The sequence below is a fragment of the Anabrus simplex genome, chromosome 1 (genome assembly GCF_040414725.1).
Source record: "Anabrus simplex isolate iqAnaSimp1 chromosome 1, ASM4041472v1, whole genome shotgun sequence".
Classification (NCBI taxonomy): Eukaryota; Metazoa; Arthropoda; class Insecta; order Orthoptera; family Tettigoniidae; genus Anabrus; species Anabrus simplex.
The window spans coordinates 648854439-648873119 of NC_090265.1; the positions used below are offsets into that span (position 1 = coordinate 648854439).

Consider the following 18681-nt stretch of genomic DNA (forward strand, 5'->3'; position numbering starts at 1 on the left):
AGGTAACTTTGAAAAGAAGAACACAATACATAAAAGAACTTTACATTTTTCACAGTAAATGGAATATTCGAAATTTAAAAAAAGACACAAAAGTATATTATAGGACAAACTTTTTAGCTCATTGCCATCCTGTTTGTATGATTGGTAATAAACTTTACTCAATAACAACTTAATAATTAAGTTTTCTTAAATAGGCATAACAACCTGAATGATGAGATGAGAGAAACCGCATGTTTAGAGAGTACTGGCACACTATGATCAATGGTACCAGTGTGACAGTTTGTTACAGACTAAACTGGTACCCTCAAAAGGCTTGTGATAGATGACTCCATTCCACACACCCAAAACTAAGCGCAACTTCTTGATTTCACTCTACTTAGGTTAACCACTAAGGCATAGTGATATATAGGTATGTACATGACTGACAGTTAAGAAAAGTCTGTGTATGAATTCCATAATTAATATGAATCTCAAAAATTAGCATAATTAACTTGAACTCTCCCCATATTTATCTGCTTTACTGTCTACTTAACATGTAGCATATACTTCAGGTGTTAATATGTATTACTGGACTTAGCATTCTAAACTCATTCTGAGAATTTAAAAATTGCTTGAACTTTTAACATAATAAATTGTAATTGACTTTTACCAATATCTCACCATCAAAGGTGTCTATGCCCAGTCTAATCCTTTCATTTCTCCAAAACACATTCAATAGACTGAAAACTCTTTCTCAAGAAGCATTACTAAGTATGGAAAATACAAAAGAAACATTTTTCTCTGTGTTTAGAAAAAACTGCAGCCATTTTTAGTCGGTTCCTTCCCTACAAAAATATTTAGGATCCAGCTATGCACAGTAGAGTGTGACAAAAGCATGGAAGTTCAAAGGCGTATTGTTGCATATATTAAATTGATTCTAAAATACATATTCATTGTTATGAAAAAGTTACAAAGTATAACAAAGATATCAAAGTGATGCTAATTCTCTAAAAGCAGCAGGACATTTACATCTCACTTTGAATTGGTGGTGGTGGTGATTATTGTTATAAGAGGAAGTACAACTAGGCAACCATCCTCTATATAACACTAATCAGAGGGAAAATATGGAAGGGATCCGACACTTTGAAGAATGAAGGAATCGGCCAAAGGAAGACAAGGGCCACAAAGGGCGTGAAAATGAAAGACTCCCTAGGCCTCCATACCGTCGGGGTCGGGAAAGAACAAGAGTTGACCAAGGAAGGTCGGATAGGATAGATGAAATTGAGAAGCCTGGCACAAGTAAGTGGAAGCAATGCCAGGACTCAGCTGAGGGCCCCGTGGTCGCCAACCCATGCTCCAAAGTTCATAGCCCCTGGGGCCTTTGAATTGGAGAAGGATATGGGAACATTATCTGGAAATCAGGACATGTTCTGTAAAATCAGGATATATGGCAACCCATGGTGCTGGTGGTGGTTTTAAAGGAAACACTTTAAAGAGAATATTACATGTGTGTGTGTGCGTGTGTGTGCGTGTGTGTGCGCGCGCGCGCGCGCGCGCGCGTGTGTGTGTGTGTTTGTGTGTGTGTGTGTGAGGGGGGGGGGCAGCCTTGAAATTGCAGCAAAGTAATAAAGTGAAAATGATAATTAAACTCCTTTTTATGTAACAACCCATCCTGAAAATTTGAATCTCTAACTTGGGATTGAAAATTTGTATTTTTATTTCCTATACCTAATCACTTTTCTACCTTCTTTTACTGGTTTATTAAGGAAGCACTTATGAGTAATTGCTGTGAAGGTTAGGGGGCTCCATTTGTACACTCCCTATAAAGGTGGCCTTTGCCCTCCAAGAGACTTGTCAACTATTCATTCATTCGTTCATTCATTTAATCATTTTTCAAGTAAAGGCCTAATTATTTCAAATGTTGTCTATTTTCAGTATTTAAACAGCGTACGTCCACTGATGAAAGATGATCAGTTTGAGCGAACTCAGAAACTGGCAGAAGAATTTCAGAAAGGAATTGGCAAGAAACTTCATCGCTATCTACTACTGAAGTCATGGCAAGTTTTCATGGACTTACATTCTGTTAACCTTAATTAAATCCTGAAATACGTCATTGCATTCTTTAAAAACAAGAAATCATAGCTTCCGAGGTAATATTTAATTTTTTTTTGCTATTTTGCTTTACGTCGCACCGACACAGATAGGTCTCATGGCGATGATGGGATAGGAATGGCCTAGGAATGGGAAGGAAGCGACCGTGGCCTTAATTAAGATACAGCTGCAGCATTTGCCTGGTGTGAAAATGGGAAACCACGGAAAATCATGTTCAGGGCTGCGGACAGTGGGATTCGAACCCACTATCTCCCGGATGCAAGCTCACAGCTGCGCACTCCTAACCGCATGGCCAACTCGCCCAGTGAAATATTTAATTTCTGCATCTTCCTTACAGTTATTAAAGAAATATTTGGTTATAGTGACATAGTAGTAATTTGTAGTCTGTGGCTACTGTATGTTACTTGTGATTGAATTTGGACTTGAAACTAGTTATTGTTCTCACATTCTTTATTCAGAGAAGATATACAAGGGCTAGGAGGAAAAGCAATTTTAGAACAGCTACTGTCAAGATGTAGACCAACCTATATACTGCAACTTAGCTTTCTATTCCCCTCATTTGGGAATCATCATCATCATCAGCAGCAGCAGCAGCGGCATCATTCCCTGAATCACAAGCCCTGAAAACTACCCGCTGCCGTAATAAATTACCATATCTGCCGATCCTGTGCTCCTTTCTTGAATCTCCTGTGATACACAACTCGTTAACATCTTTTTCCAGCTCATCTTGCCTCCCCAGCCTTGGTGTACAAAGCAGTCAGTATTTTTGTGTTATTCTCTGCATCATAGATCTAGATGTTGCCTTTTCTGGCACCCTCATTGCATTACCAGCACACTAGATTCCCCTGCTTCTCAGAATACTTGTGATCTGATACCTACCCACCACCCTGTATCTTTGTTTGTCCTCTGCCACCACTCTCCTCCATCTTTGGTAGGGTAGAGGGTTTGTCACATCAATTCCCTTTTGAAGATATCAAGCTTGTCTTGGTTGCTCTCCCTAGCTGTCCGTGTTCTGGAACCATACAATACTATCAGGTGAAAGATAGTGGTGTAGATTTTGATCTCCATTCGACATGAAAGAGGCGGTTTATTGTTCATGTTCACTGATCATTTCAAGTTTCTCCTCCAAAATGTGCATTTTGTGTTTGCTTTTTGTATTTTTTGTAATTGTTTAACGTTGCACTAACACATCAAGGGTTTTCGGTGAGGGAGGGATGTGAAAGGGCTAGATTTTGGAAGATAGTGGCTATGTGCTTAATTAAGGTACAGCCCCAGCATCTGCCTGGTATGAAAATGGGAAACCATGGAAAACCATCTTCAGGGCCGCCGATGGTGGGATTCGAACCCACTATCTCCCGGATGCAAGCTCACAGCAGCGCGGTCCTAACCACGCGGCCAACTCACCCAGTTGAATGCAAGTTCACAGCTGTGCAATGCTAACTACACAGTCAACTCGTTTGGTCATTTTATGTTTCTAAATCACTATTATTGTAAGTTGTTTCACACATAAACATTGTAACAAAAACATTTTAAGAAAGTACTACACAGATTCATATTTATTCAACTTATTCAAAGTCTGGCATCTACACAAGAACATCTGAGAAACGGTGCATATTGCTAGAGGCTTGACGTTACCTGCTAGGCCACAATGTGGTGGGGTCAATAATTTTTCTCTCTTTCCAAACACAAAAGTGGAAGAATTTAAGGATGATCTGGTCTTTGAGCAGTTAACAGATGGTTAGGGTTAATGGCTCTTACTGTAAAAACTTCCCCATTGGTGTATGTAAAGCTACACAAAATAAATGCCTCTTTTGCCGTCAAGGATTACCCAAATTGAACAAAAAGTTAATTCCTAGATTACACTGCAGTCATATTCATATATTCATTCATTTCATACAAATATTAATTTAATAAATGATGTAATTTATGCAAATGGTAGTTTAAAATATTCCATTTCTGTGCTAGGCAGTGTTCTGTTAAAATATATGGAATGGCTTGGTTCCAAAAATTGTTTTCCATTTTAGATAACTGTAATAGCTTTAATTATTACTGTTAGATAAAAGTGAATAAACTTTATGAAACATACCCAGTAATTTGTTAAGAATGAAGCCTGGTTTTTTTTTTACAAGTTGCTTTACATCACACCGACACAGATAGGTCTTATGGCGACGATAGGATAAGAAAGGGCTAGAAGTGGGAAGGAAGTGGCGCCATGGCCTTTATTTAGGTACAGCCCCAGCATTTGCCTGGTGTGACAATGGGAAACCACGGGGAAAACCATCTTCAGGGCTGCCGACAGTGGGGGTTCGAACCCACTTACTCTCAAATGCAATCTCACAGCTGTGCGCCCCTATCCACACGGCCAACCCGCTCAGTCAATTCTTTTTCAGTGTTGACACCGTTAATATCATTTATGAGCTTTTGAGTCTGTCAAACATGAATGTAACACTTAGAACACTGTACAATACCTGTAAAAAAAAAAAAAATTAAAAAAAAAAAAGTTACTCATTTTCTACAGGTTTTTTATAGTGTGTTATATTCATGTTCATCAGACTGAAGAGTTTATAAGTTATATTATACATTCCAAATAACTGTTTACTTGTACTCCACACCAGTTTTCTTTCTTGTTTGAAGTATTTTTCTGCCACTTTGTTTTAAAAACTAACTTGTTTCTGAACAGCAATTCTTTTTCAGTGAAAATGAAGGGTGAATTGATATGCATTCCTCCTTTTGAGTGTTTCTTGTACAGGTCTTTACTTTTTTTTTGTGCAGAAAAAGATCATTCCACAGAAGCATTACAAGCTGGAATTGTAGTAATCAAACAACGGAGTTTGTATAATTGAGGTAAACCATCTTCATCAAGGTCCATTTGTTTCAGAAATGAAAGTGTTACCAAAACAGAGTTCTTATACTTAGTGTGGTTGTTTTTGGTTTTAAGGAGCTCAAGAAATTTAAGCTTTCCCAAGAGATGAAATCCTTCTGCAAGTTGGTGTGCAACATTGGCTGTTATTTCATTGTACTTAGGTATAAGTGCTGATAGCTTGCCTTTGTGTCTATATCTGACATTGATCTTCCTTTTCTTTTCTTCTCATTGTGTGTAAACACAAAATCATCCCATAGAGGTGTACCTTTCTCCTTCGACATGGGGTTGAGATGTTTGATTTTGTCAAAAGTTCCAAAAGAGTAACTGAGGTAGTCACATACAGTACATTGGATTGTAAAAAAAAATGTTTATAGATCTCTTCATATGTTTATGAAGGTATTTCAGAATTTTAGTAAGAATGTAAATGTCACTGGTATTATTTAGAGTATGGTTCTAGTGTATGGAACCCTCACCAGGATTACTCAATTCGAAAACTGGGAGAGATCCAAAGAAAAGTAGCATGATTTGTTCTGGGTGAATTCCAACAATAGAGTAGTGTTATGGAAATGTTGTAAACTTTGGGCTGGGTTTGATTAAACAGAATGTAATATCATCATCATCCTCATTTCCTATTTCCAGCTTCCCGGGTTGGGTTGTGAATCAAGGACTTCCATCGCTGCCTGTCTCTCCACCATTCTTATCCATTTTTAAGTACATCTTCTGGTTTTCCTCCCCTCTTCTCTATTTACTCCCACACTGAATCCCTCCACCTCTTCCAGTGTCTTCCTTGTGGTCTCTTTCCTGTTAACTTCTCTGAAAAAGCTTTTTTTGACACTCTCTTCTCCCATTCTCATCATATGCCCATATCACTTCAGCTTTGTTGTTTCTATCCTGTCTTGAAGTTTCAAGATTCCTGTCCTTTTCCTTATCTCTTCATTTCTAATTCTATCTTTTCTGGTCTTGCTCTCGATACCTCTTAGGAATTTCATCTCCACTGCCTGTATTCTACTCTCCCCTCATTTTTTTATAGTCCATGATCCAGCTGCATAGGTTAGTATGGGTTCATAATAGGTTGAATATAATACTTTCTTACATTTCTTCAGGACATCTTGGTTCCACAAAATACCCCTTACACTAGGATAGAAGCTGTTTGCTTGTTGTATTCTTTTTCCAATTTCCTCAGTAATCTTTCCATCTTCTGTGATCATATTTCCCAAGTACTTGAAACTTTTAACCACTTCCAGAATTTTACCATTCAGTTTTATCTTTCCCCTTCCTTCCTTCCTTCCTTCCTTCCTTCCTTCCTTCCTTCCTTCCTTCCTTCCTTCCTTCCTTCCTTCCTTCCTTCCTTCCTTCCCCTTGTCATCACTATTGTTTTACTTTTCTCTGTGCTTACTTCCATCCCAAATTTTTCTATCTCTTGATTCCATACATGTACTTGTTTTTGCACTTCTGTTTCATCCTCACCCCATATCACTATATCATCTGCAAACAACATGGCTTTTGTTGCCTGTCTTCCCAATCTCTGTTTAATGTTCTTATGAATTTCATCCATGACTATGGGGGATAGTACACTTCCCTTTCAGAGACCAGTTTCAGCTTTAAACCATTTGATTTTCCTATACTAGGCTTCACACTACTAACACAGTTTTTGTACATAGCTTTATCATTTGCACTTCCACTCTGTTAACTTGTTTTTCCTTAATGTGCCCCATACCAACTGTCTGGGCACACTGTCATAAGCTTTCTCAATGTCAATAAATGTCATCACTATGTCTTTTCCCAACTCCCATCTTTTCTCCATCATATGCCTTAATGTAAACATCAGGTCAAACGTTGATCTGCCTTTCCTAAAACCATACTGTTCTTCTTCCATTTCTCCTTCTAGCTTCCTCCTCAGTCTTCTGTCCAATACTCTCTCAAATATCTTAGCTACATCAGCAACAAGGGTGATACCTCTGTAGTTATTGCATTCCTTTTTATCACTTTTTTAAAATATTGGGATAATTAAACCCTTTCCCCACTCTTCTGGGATCTCTTTCTTCCTCCAGATTATTCTAAATAATCTATACAGCCACGGTAGCCCTATTGGTCCTGCTGTTTTTATCATTTCCGTAGTTACCTCATCCACTCCTGCTGCTTTACCCCTCTTCATCTTTTGTATGGCTTCCTCTATTTCGAACATCAATATCTCCTTTTCTTGTTCTTCTTTCCCCATTGTTTATTCTTGCTCCTCATATACCCGTTCACTGAATTTAATATTTAGCAATTCTGAGAAGTATTCTTCCCATCTTTTTAGTATGAATCTCTTTGCATCAATATCTGTCCTGTTTCAGTTTTTACAAATTTTGTATCTTCCCTATTTTGTAAACTATTCTTCACCAAACCATACAAAACCTTTTTACTTCCCTTTATATCTTTCTGTGAAACTTTCCCAGCTCTTCCGTATCTCTTCTTGTATTATTTTCTTACATACCTTTTTGGCTTCTTTATATTTCTGCCAATTCTCTGTACTATTGATGCCTATCCACTTCCTACAAGCCATTTGTTTCTCTTTAACTGCTTCCTTTACCCTGCTGTTCCACAAAGGAGTCTACTTTTCCTTTTTCCTCCCTGATAGTCTTCCACAGGTGTTTACTGCACACTTTACAAATCCATTTCTGAAGCATGTCCATTCCTCTTCCACACTGTTCAAGTCATCTTTGGAAATTTCTTTCTTCAGATCCTCTTGAAACTTTTCCCTTATTTCTTTCTCTTTTAACTTCCATTCTTCATTTTTCTTTCCTTTTTCTCTATTAACTTCATTATTTTACCAAGTTTTAATTTGGCTACCACCACTTTATGGTTTCCTTCGAAATCTGCTCTTGGCATTGCTGTCACATCTTCCAGTTGTCTACGTTTCTCCTTCTTCACCAGAATAAGATCAGTCATTGTCTTTGTCTTTCTATCTCCCCAACCATATGTGGTTATTTTTTGTGAGTTCTTTTTTCTAAACCACGTATTGCCAACAATTAATCCATTCCTTCTACAAAAATCTATTACCAAATCTCCTTCTTCATCTTGGTTTCCATAACTATAGGGGCCAATTATCTTTTCTTTTCCCTGTCTGTCTGTTCCAACATGTGCATTCATGTCTCCCATTATTATAACCTCTTTGTCTTCAATACAACTTTCCAGTTCTTCTAGAAACTCCTCTAAACATTCATCTGCATTCCCTGATTGGGGTGCATAAACCTGTATAAAATCCTTGTTTCCACTCTCAAGTCCAAGTCTAACTTTAACCCATTCACTGACAAAACCATATAATATTTACGTTTTGGTGCAGTGTGTACTTCACCAATCTCACAAATGAATGCGATATAGTGTCATGCTTTGAGATTGCGAGGAAATGCTCAAAGAAGTTCTGTACGGCAGATATACCACTCCATTTTGCGTGTATTGAAAGCAGTGTGGTGTTATTTCAGCTTTGTTCTAGTAGAACATGTTTCCCGGTAACGTGTAGCCATCATGGCGTCTTGAAGTATGCATTCATCTCTTGTTGACGAAGAAATTGAATGTTTCCTCATAAAGAGTGATTCTGGTGAGCTATATTTTGATAATGAAGATGGAAAATATCTAAGTGGCGATATTGAACTACAAGAAAATGTGAGACAAAGTAATACTGATGAATCTCATGCGGAATTGTCACTCATTCCTCAGACAAATTCTTTTTTTCCTAAAATGTAAATGATTTTGATAATACCAGTTCTTGGATCAACAATTTTATATTATATTTCAGTAAGAGTATCACTGAGCGGAGTAGCTGCGTGCGTATTAACATGCTACGGCTATAGACCCAAGCTCTGCACTCGGCAGGCTAGTGGGTTCGAACTCCACCATCAGCTGTCCTGAGAATTTGTTTGTTTGTTTGTTTGTTTGTTTGTTTGTTTGTTTGTTTGTTTGTTTGTTTGTTTGTTTGTTTGTTTGTTTGTTTGTTTGTTTGTTTGTTTGTTTGTTTGTTTGTTTGTTTGTTTGTTTGTTTGTTTGTTTGTTTGTTTGTTTGTTTGTTTCCCTTATGCACTCCCAAGCAAATTCCGGGACAGTTTCTATTCATAAACCACAGCTGATTCCCTCCACTTCCCTACCCAGTTTCACTCACCATCATTCATTTCATATTCATTACTCAATTGAGGTTTGCATCAGGAAGAGCATCTGGCTGTGAAAATATGGTGTAAAATATAATCTCGCTTCATCCCCGACCCCATATTGGGCTGCGGGGCTAAGAGGACGATATGCATTCCACTAACAGTATCAGTAAAAATGTATCTGTAAAAGTGCTTCTTCCTTTTAAAAAAAACCAGCCCGGCTCGCCTGGTCATCAAAACTTGGCACTGAAAACCTTAATTATCTTGTCACTGATCTGGTCAATTTTGTCCACATATTGCGCCAGGTCTTCTCTCAATATAATACCTACACCATTTATTGCCATCTTTCCTCCATTCCAATATAATCTATACCCTTTCTTCAATTCTTTTTTACCTTTCCCCTTCCATTTTGTCTCACTTATTCCCATCATTCCTATGTCTTTCTTCTCCATATACTCTTATCAGTTCTTCTACCTTGCCATTCAAAGTCATGAGATAGATGATACCGATTCTTGTGATGTCTGGTAGTTCACTTCTCACAGTTGCCCCAGAGCACCGGGAACTACGCATCACTTCAGGGTGACCCCCTAGCATTTTTTGAGGCCTCGATTCACTCACATTTGTTTAACAGAATGTAATATACTGTATCTTATTTTTGAGAGGTTCACCTTCTCAGTGACATTCACCTAATTTAAAGGAATGTACAGTTATTTAACAAGTAGCACAAGTTTTGTCCTTACTTTAGGACATTCTTAGCTACAAAAAACATCTCCAACATTTTGAAAAGATATATATTTACAGGTTAAAAAAGTAATCTTGAAAGTATTGTGTATAATTAAATAATTAATACTGTTGTGCGTGAAGTCTAAAAATTGTGACACTACGGTAAATGAAATGAAATGTATGGCTTTTAGTGCCACCCTCCCGGGAATCGAACTCAAGACCCCTGTCACCAAAGGCCAGCACGCTAACTATTTAGCCATGGAGCCGGACGGCACTACAGTAAATGATGTGAAGTCAAAGTCAGTGCCTGTAAAGAGGCAAATATACTCCTGTTACCATAAAACATGCACATAAATTAAAAACTAATCACGTGTTCAAAATTAATTTTGTCCATAAGACGTCTCAATGATGTTTGTTGACTTGAATTCTTATAGTGGAATTTAACACTCCAGTTCAAATGAGGTGGTATATTTGAATATAATATAATGAGACCAAGCAAACTAGGGGAACTCCTCTCAAATGATAGGTGGTGAGATATCTTGGAGGTAAATTTAACCTGGTAGAAAAACATGTTGGAACTTGAAGAAAAATATAGATATGTAATGTAGAATGGAATAGTATTTGGGACATTTCTGTAAAATATACCAAAATTTGTCCATTTTCATTTACAAAACTTTATTGTTTTATTTGCAGTCGTCTTTTAATTATTATAATGTTTTCTGATATATATATATCATCAGGGTAAATCAAACTACACCTTGCTTATCTCTGTGTGACATGTACACGTCAAGCTACATTGTGCAGTAACTGACTTACAACCGCCTAAATGAGTGGCTGTCTTTTGCTTTCATACCCATTATATCAGCTACAGTGATCACATGTTTTTCATTCATCCTTCTTCTTTAACATAATAATGCAAACCTTTCCTGTATATCTAATAATTTTTGTGCATCACATTTTGCATTACATGAAAGTGGTATGGAAGTTGGGACCACCAACGGCAGAGGGGAAAATTGCTAGTTTCTGTTGGTTGATAGTTTGTAGAAGTTAATAACTTTTCAATGTAGTGGCAAAGTTTGTCCTATCTTCCGGTATTAGTTGGATGGGCAGGAGGTGCAATTTGTGATGGAGTGGTTGAAATGTGGTTGTGGAGGAGAATAGATTTACCAGAAGATCAGTTCAAGGCTTTTGAGAGATTGGGGCTACTGAACATGCACAGGAAGGAACCTGCTGTCCATACTGGCACGCATATTAGGGCAACAAGGATGTATAGAGCTATTTGTGGGGCATGTAGTATTTAAGAGGGAGGAGGGGGTCTGGAAGGTGGGGAGGTTGATGGGGTTAACAAGAGCTTGTCAGGAGGTAGAGTAGGGATTTTCAGATAAAGTGAGGCTGAGTGCCGCTATTTGTGGCACATGGCCTCAATTTGAATGATGTTTCGTGCCAAAATATTGTATTGTCATTGTCAAAGACACTGTCACTCCATGCTCTTAGTGTTTTTATGTAATAAACTGTGTTGGTATTAACAGTTTAATTTTCATTGAATTGTGGTCTGATCAGAATGACTTCTTTTACTGATAGGTGGTCCACAAACTACGTTTCTGACTGGTGGGAAGAATATATTTACTTGAGAGGACGTTCTCCTCTCCTGGTCAACAGTAATATCTATTGTATTGATGCTGTTTTCATGAATCACACTTCCTCACAATCAGCTCGAGCAGCAGGAGTAATATATACTATTCTTCAATTCCGGAGGCTTATAGATCACCAGCAACTGAAGCCGGTATGTATACAATATGTTGTATCTATGAACAGTAGCTATGTTAAGTGTATTATATGATGTGGGTAATGGATAAGAAGCAAGCAGACATTCAGTCTTGAATGAGGGAAGTGTATGATTAGAAGATAACAAGGTAAACACAGGAAAAGAGAAGAGGCAAAAAGTGAAGATGAATACAGGTGGTGAAAGGTCTGTCTAGACAGTCTCTCAGGTGAGATTAGGTGCAAGTTTTATGAATTTTCAGACATGAGATGGAGCTATAAGAAAAATTATCTTGGTTCTGGAGACCAAACAATTGACATTGCAAAATAAAAGCTGTTCACCTCCTAAGTAATACGATGAAGACTATGTTCAATACAATTATATGGCACATTGCTTGAAAAAAGTTTTTGTTATTTTAATTTGTAGTCTTTCTTTGTGTATGATGCACAGTCTCTGAGAAATAGCAGTGCATCATAATACTGAAAAACATTGTGGTAGTAATTATATCACACTCCCATATTTTATATAAAAAACATACAGGTACAAACTAGAAGCTCTTGATTTCATCCTAAATCTGCTTCCATCATCCTTATCCCATCGCCGCTGGTCTTTATAGGAATAGCAGGAGAAAATGCCACAAGCATGACTTTGTTTAAGGTGGATCTCAGCTTGCAAACACACTGTGATTTCAGGGCCTTTCACTGCAGCAGATATAGTATGCAGTAGCAAGCTCCAAAACTGCAACAGACTGTCGCAGGCTCCAAATTAGTTGAGTAGCGCCTTTATAGCCAGTCTGCCTGGCTTTATCTTCCACCTCCATAGCCATTGGGAAACCATAACGTTGGAATTAGATCCTCTTCTGCCTGTTTTGCCGTTGGGCATATTACCCTGTGTTAGGGCCCTCCATATTTATGTCCCCTGGATAGAGGGCGCCCCAGGTATTTTAAAGCCCCCAGGAATTGGGCTACCTATTGGTCAACGGATCTGAAGATCATCCCTACAGGGAACCCCCTATCCACCACCCAGGGACGTGCTCTGAAGGGGGCAGGTTCATCTGATTACTCAGTGGAAGTTAACCCCAGCCACAATGATAGTATTCTAACTATATGCTGCAACTCAGAAAAGGATGTGGAAAATACTATGCTCTGCCCATGCAGCTTACGGCTGCCTCTCCCACGAGCTTTCTTGAATGAGTATCTCAAAATATATACCAAACTAATGGTGTACCGAGCTGTAGTCATAACAAAATTACTATATGGATGTGAAACCTGGACACTTTACTATTGTTACATAAAGAAACTGGAAACTTCCATCAGCAGAAACTTAGATCCATCATGAACATCAAATGGGATGACTACATAAGCAATGTAGCAATTCTTGACAAGGTGCATATGATCAGCATAGCCTTGATCATTACTTATCACTCAGCTTAGATGAGTTGGTCACATCCAACGTACAAATGATAGCAGACTGTCTAAACAACTTCTGTACGGTGAGATTGGTCATGGCAAAAGGCCTCAAGGTGCTCCTCTGAATCGTTATATAGACTAGCTTAAGAAGACTGTGAATAGCACCTACATAAATGCTAACACCTGGGCAACAACAGCACAGAACCATATTCTTTGGCGCAAGCTACTGCAGAAGGTGTATCATTGTTTGAGCGGGCATGTTGCAGACAAGAAATCGAAACCCATGAAAAGTGAAAACTACGTCAGATCCAACCGCATTCTACACCCACCTTTAGATGTGACCTGTGTGGTCGCATGTTTCATGCAAAGACTGGCTTAATCAGTCATCAGTGACATCTCCACAGAGCCAACAGACTTTAAGAAGAATTGCAGGAGAAAAACGTATTCTCGGACAACGATATACATATATAATTTGCTAGTGTGTATCTTTCGCAAAACTCAAATTCCTGCACTATAATGAGTTAAGAGGTGTGGTTTGCACCAAAACTTTAACATCATCTGAATAATTCAGAAAAAATCCTAATTATTTAAAAAGTCAGTAGAATTATTTTATTTTGGATATAAAACGTACCGGTATTCCATACACATAGCTGATTGTAATGAAATATGGCTACCGTACTAAGTTACCAAAGAAGTTGCTGTTGGCACCTATTCTTTCAATGTGGATAAGAATAAGATACAGCATATTGAACATATACACATCTGACATGTGAAATAGAATGCTTACAAATCTGTAGTATCTAGTTTTCGTTAGTAAAATCAGAGACTATTTTCTCCAGCTCTCTTCCATGGTCAATAGTATACTACCACAATGCTTTAGCCTGGTTAAGCAATCCTTCACTAGAACTGCAGTATAATGTGATTAATTCAGGAAAAATCCTAAATTTCTTAAAAAATCAACAGAAAGACAGTTTCAACTCGGTGCTGGTTTGATAAGGAACAGCCCTCTGTTTTAACTCTAAATGATGAGCATGTATAGGTAAATGGATAACATGACAAACTCTCTTTATAAATTTTCTGGTTCATAGCTTGACTGTCGAAAATATTTTTAATGTCATATTATTGTTTTACTTAGGGGTATTAATAATGTTTCTCATTTTCTTAATTCTAGGTAAGTGAGTCGATGATCTTTCTATGTATCTATGGATATCACATGCATGTAGTAGTAGTAGACAATGTCTACAATGTAGTAGTGTTTCTAGTATAAGATTATTCTCATAATAGACCTGCTTGACTGTGGAATGAACTCGCACTACAGGGGAAAAAGCGGTCAGGTCCGACAGGATGGAGAAGTTTTGGGAGCGGAAGAAAAAGCTGAAAGCTGACTATTTAATGTATATGACTGATTAAAGTGCTCCAATGTAATAATAATGTAAACTCGAGTCCTCTTCTTGAGGTGGTGCAGCTCTTTTCATGCACCATCACCACCACCACCTCCTTTGACCAGTATGTAAGTATCAAAATTCCTGATAAGACTTTTTGAGTTAGTAATAAAATGTATAATTCCTGTGGTGGAATCGATCAGTGTTTACCTTGTATGAAGGAAGGTGCATATTGTAAACACTTCCCAGAGGAGATCAGAGGTGTAACTAAAGGAAACTGTCATTTCACAGAGAATAGGGATTACAGGTCAAAAATAGTTGACATTGAGAAACGGAATTGCAAAGAAGATCTTGCAATTAGAATAGGGCAAGACAAACACAAGAAGCCCCTGTATAGCATTGTTAAAAATAAATGACGTGATAATAGTGCTGTCAACACAGTAGAACTTCTAAATGAAGAGGTAACTGGAAATGAAAATGAAATACTACAAGAGTTCAGTAGATATTCCAACCACTTATTGAACTGGAATACAACTGACGACCCAGAAGATCATCCTACAAACCCTATAAACAACAATGCAGGAAGTTTGACCTGGTTGAAGTAGAGGCAGCAATATCTAAAATGAAAAACAACCAGTCTACAGGATTGGATCAGTTTAGTATGGACATGATCAAAGCCCATGGAGAACCTGGAATACAACGATTGTACAGAGTACTAAATTTAATTTAGGAAGAAACTGAAATCCGCAGTGACAGGAGGCAAAGTGTGATTATTCCACTATTTATGAAAGGTGGCCGAAAGAAGTGTAACAACTGTAGAAGTATAACCCTTCCATCCTGAAGAGAAAAGTAAGAACATTTTTTTGAACCTAACCTTGAGGAAGAACAACACGGATTTAGACTGAACAAATCAACCCAGACCTTATTTTTTTTTGGACAAGAATGCTCTTTGAAAATGATTGGGATAAGAATGGTATGGTTAAAGTTATATTCTTTGAGATCGTGTAGCACATAAGCACTTATGGGAATTGTCTGAGACATAAAGAAATGCCAGATGAGATTATAGCTCAAGGAAAAAACTATTCACAAGCATTTTTTATTTTCCACCTTGTCGATACATTAGTTATTGGTTAAAACTTATTGGTTAAAAGTGGTACATGTTTCATATATTATTAACATCTTCAGCCACATAACACTGTTTAAATTAAAAATTCATATACCAGTATTGAAAAAGTATCAAGGCTTTGAGAGAAAGTGTCCTTAAAAAGGTGTATCAGTGAGCATCAGCTGAACTAAACCATTTGCGGTGGAAATCCTGAAGCAGTCCACCTGCAAATGCGAAACGAACAAGTAGATATAATTCATAACTTCAGATCCAATGCCGTAAACCAGGAAATAGAGAATAGAATACAAGCTGCATCACAAATTATGCCACTCCATTCGTCAGCTACTTTAGGATGACACATTTTCCCACACACTGTATAAAACATATCTTGTACCAATTTTAATGTACAGACTGGAATCAGCAACATTGACTAGACCTATAAAAAGTTGCCTACAGGCCACTGAAATGAAGTTCCCCTTGCTTTCATTACTGCCTTACTCCACATTTCCCTAGTATGCCTTTTCAGTGATACCTAGGCCGTCTATGATCACTGATGGTGGAGCTGTTGAGGATCTAACCAGCCTTGGGCTGAAGACTGAACGTACATACCTGGTAACCCTATGTTTGCTCCCTCTACTAACAGTAGCCTGTCATTGTGTTCTTTCTTTTGTGTGTTCCTATCTTTCGTGCCGCATAATAGTTTCACTCTGTTAATCATGTTGTCATATCTTCTTTAACAAGTTAAATTTAATATAATTTTCTAGTTATTGCTGAGAACGTTGTGAATTGTTGACTAATTAGAATAATTTTTTGTTTTCCTACAGATCATGGTCCAAGGTACTATACCGTTATGCTCTTCACAGTATGAGCGTATGTTCAATACTACAAGAGTACCAGGTGTGGAGACAGACAGTATTGTTCATTACAGTGACTCGAAGCATGTTGTTGTATATCACCGAGGGCGTTATTATAAAGTGATCATTTATTATAGACATCGCATTCTGACACCATGTGAAATAGAAGCGTAAGTTTTTGCATAAGATCCCTTGTATCAATAGTCTCAATTCTTAAATTAATACAATTAAAGATCAAAATTCTGAGTCTTATTTGAGTAGTTATCTATTTAGGCTGGTTTGTTTGTGATAGAGATTACTTGTTATAAAAACCAGATTAAAATTATTTCAGTTTTCAGACTAGAGTGAAAAGTGGTACCTGCTACTATAGTTTAGTGTTATATTACTTGTTAATTGATCCTGGTTATTCCCAATTCTATCACAATTCTGTAAGGTTTATTGTAAGAATGAGGTGTCTGGGCCTCCAATAGCATGACTGAGAAAGGAAATGGGTTAAAATCCCACTCTTAGCCAGCTTGGAAGCAGTTTTGCTAGCTGTAAAACTAGGCGAAAGCTATAACAGTACACAAGAACCTCATTTATCCGGATTAAGTTGGACCGGAACGGATCCAGATTATTGAAAATCCAGATAATCCGGAAAAAACTAAAATGAATACAATACATGCTATAATATAATCTATTAACATAAGTTGTACAATAATACCTTTTCTTCAGTTGTACAAAAAATATAAGAACACTTTTTATACATTTTAAAATAAGTAATGTGTGAGGGTTTTTTTCTGTTTTACATTTGTATAGAGTTTGTGCGCAGCACGATCATGAAGAAGTTTTACTAACAACAGTTCTGTGGGTTTTGTTTCAATCAAGGATTCTAAGTAGGCCATCAGTTTGTCCAGCTGCATTGTTGCCTCTCCACAAGTCATTTCTTCTGATGGAGCACGGGTTTCATTTTCGAATTCACCATCAGTGAATTAATAGTGCGATGCATTCAGAGCGTGGGTTTGAATCCCACCTCAGCCGTCCTGAGAATGGATTTCCATGGTTCCCCATTCACAGTTCCACGCAAACACTGAAGCGGTATCTTTGATAGACCGTGGCCGAATTACTTAAATATCCTTGGTGGAAAAAACATTCAAGAATAGTCAACGCAAGAAAAGAAATACTGTACAAGTAAAATTAAATTTGTATTATTTTCGATTCGGATTAATGAGGGCTGGATAAATGAGGTTCTTGTGTACCTAAGATACCAGGTGAATCAGCTGCCTCTACCAATATTTTGTTCTGTGTGTGATTCTCATAAGGTTGACATTTCTCTGCTGGCATCCCATATGGTACTAATGCACTGTAAGTGTGTTGTTGTTTGAGTCATCAGTCCATAGACTGGTTTGATGCAGCAGTACATCTTGCAAATGTGTCATATCCTATAGGATAGATCAGGCTGGGGCCTGGATAGGGTTCTAAAGCACAACTGATTCTACAAGATCTGAATATATTGAAAGTTTGCTGAAAGTTACTCTGATATATATATAAACTAAGATTTTTGTCTGTACATTGCTCAGAATTTGAAAAGAATGATATTTCTGTATCGGTCGTGTCCACAGTAACAAGGAAATGCACTTTTTACATGTCTGTCTGTCTGTCTGTCTGTCTGTCTGTCTGTCTGTCTGTCTGTCTGTCTGTCTGTCTGTCTGTCTGTCTGTCTGTCTGTCTGTCTGTCTGTCTGTCTGTCTGTCTGTCTGTCTGTCTGTCTGTCTGTCTGTCTGTCTGTCTGTACACGCATCACTAGAAAACGGCTAAAGAGAATTTAATGAAAATCGGTATGCAAAGTCCGGGAATAAGTCGCTACAAACTAAGCTATAAATAATTATATTCACGCTGATAGAAATGGTAGTTTAGGGGAAGGTCTAAAAAAAATTTCAAATATTTATATTATTAGTGGTCCTATCTTAATAAAATTTGGTATGCAAAGTCTGGGAATAAGTCGGTATAATCAAGGCTAAAAAATAATTGTATTCACGCTGAGTTAAATGGTAGATTAGGGGAAGGCCTGAAATTTAATTCTTAAATATTTACGTCATTAGTGGTCCTATCTCATCGAAAACTGGTATAAAAAGTCAGAGAATGAGCCACTATAATTTAGGCTATAAATCATTTTATTCACGCTGAATGAAATGGTAGTTTAGGAGAAGGCCTGAAATTTAATTCTCAAATATTTATATTATTAGTGGTTGTATCGATAAATACTGCATAACCAAAGTTATATAGAATTAAATTTCTGACCATTTATGTCTTATACATTTTTACTGTTGCGGCTATGATAACACAGATATTCATGAATTTGTATTTTTGTTGAAGTCCATATCGACGC

The 18681-nt window shown here is 37.5% G+C and overlaps 1 protein-coding gene across 4 annotated transcripts in view; it reads left to right on the top strand.

Moving 5' to 3' along the window:
• Nucleotides 1-18681, top strand: part of LOC136857270 (carnitine O-palmitoyltransferase 1, liver isoform) — a 216899-nt gene that overhangs the window by 153269 nt on the left and 44949 nt on the right. For all 4 annotated transcript variants that reach the window (XM_068225118.1, XM_068225116.1, XM_068225115.1 and 1 more), the window contains exons 5-7: nt 1915-2036; nt 11383-11584; nt 16284-16483. In XM_068225118.1, the coding sequence (XP_068081219.1) occupies nt 1915-2036; nt 11383-11584; nt 16284-16483 (524 nt within the window). The remainder of the gene's footprint in view (nt 1-1914; nt 2037-11382; nt 11585-16283; nt 16484-18681) is intronic.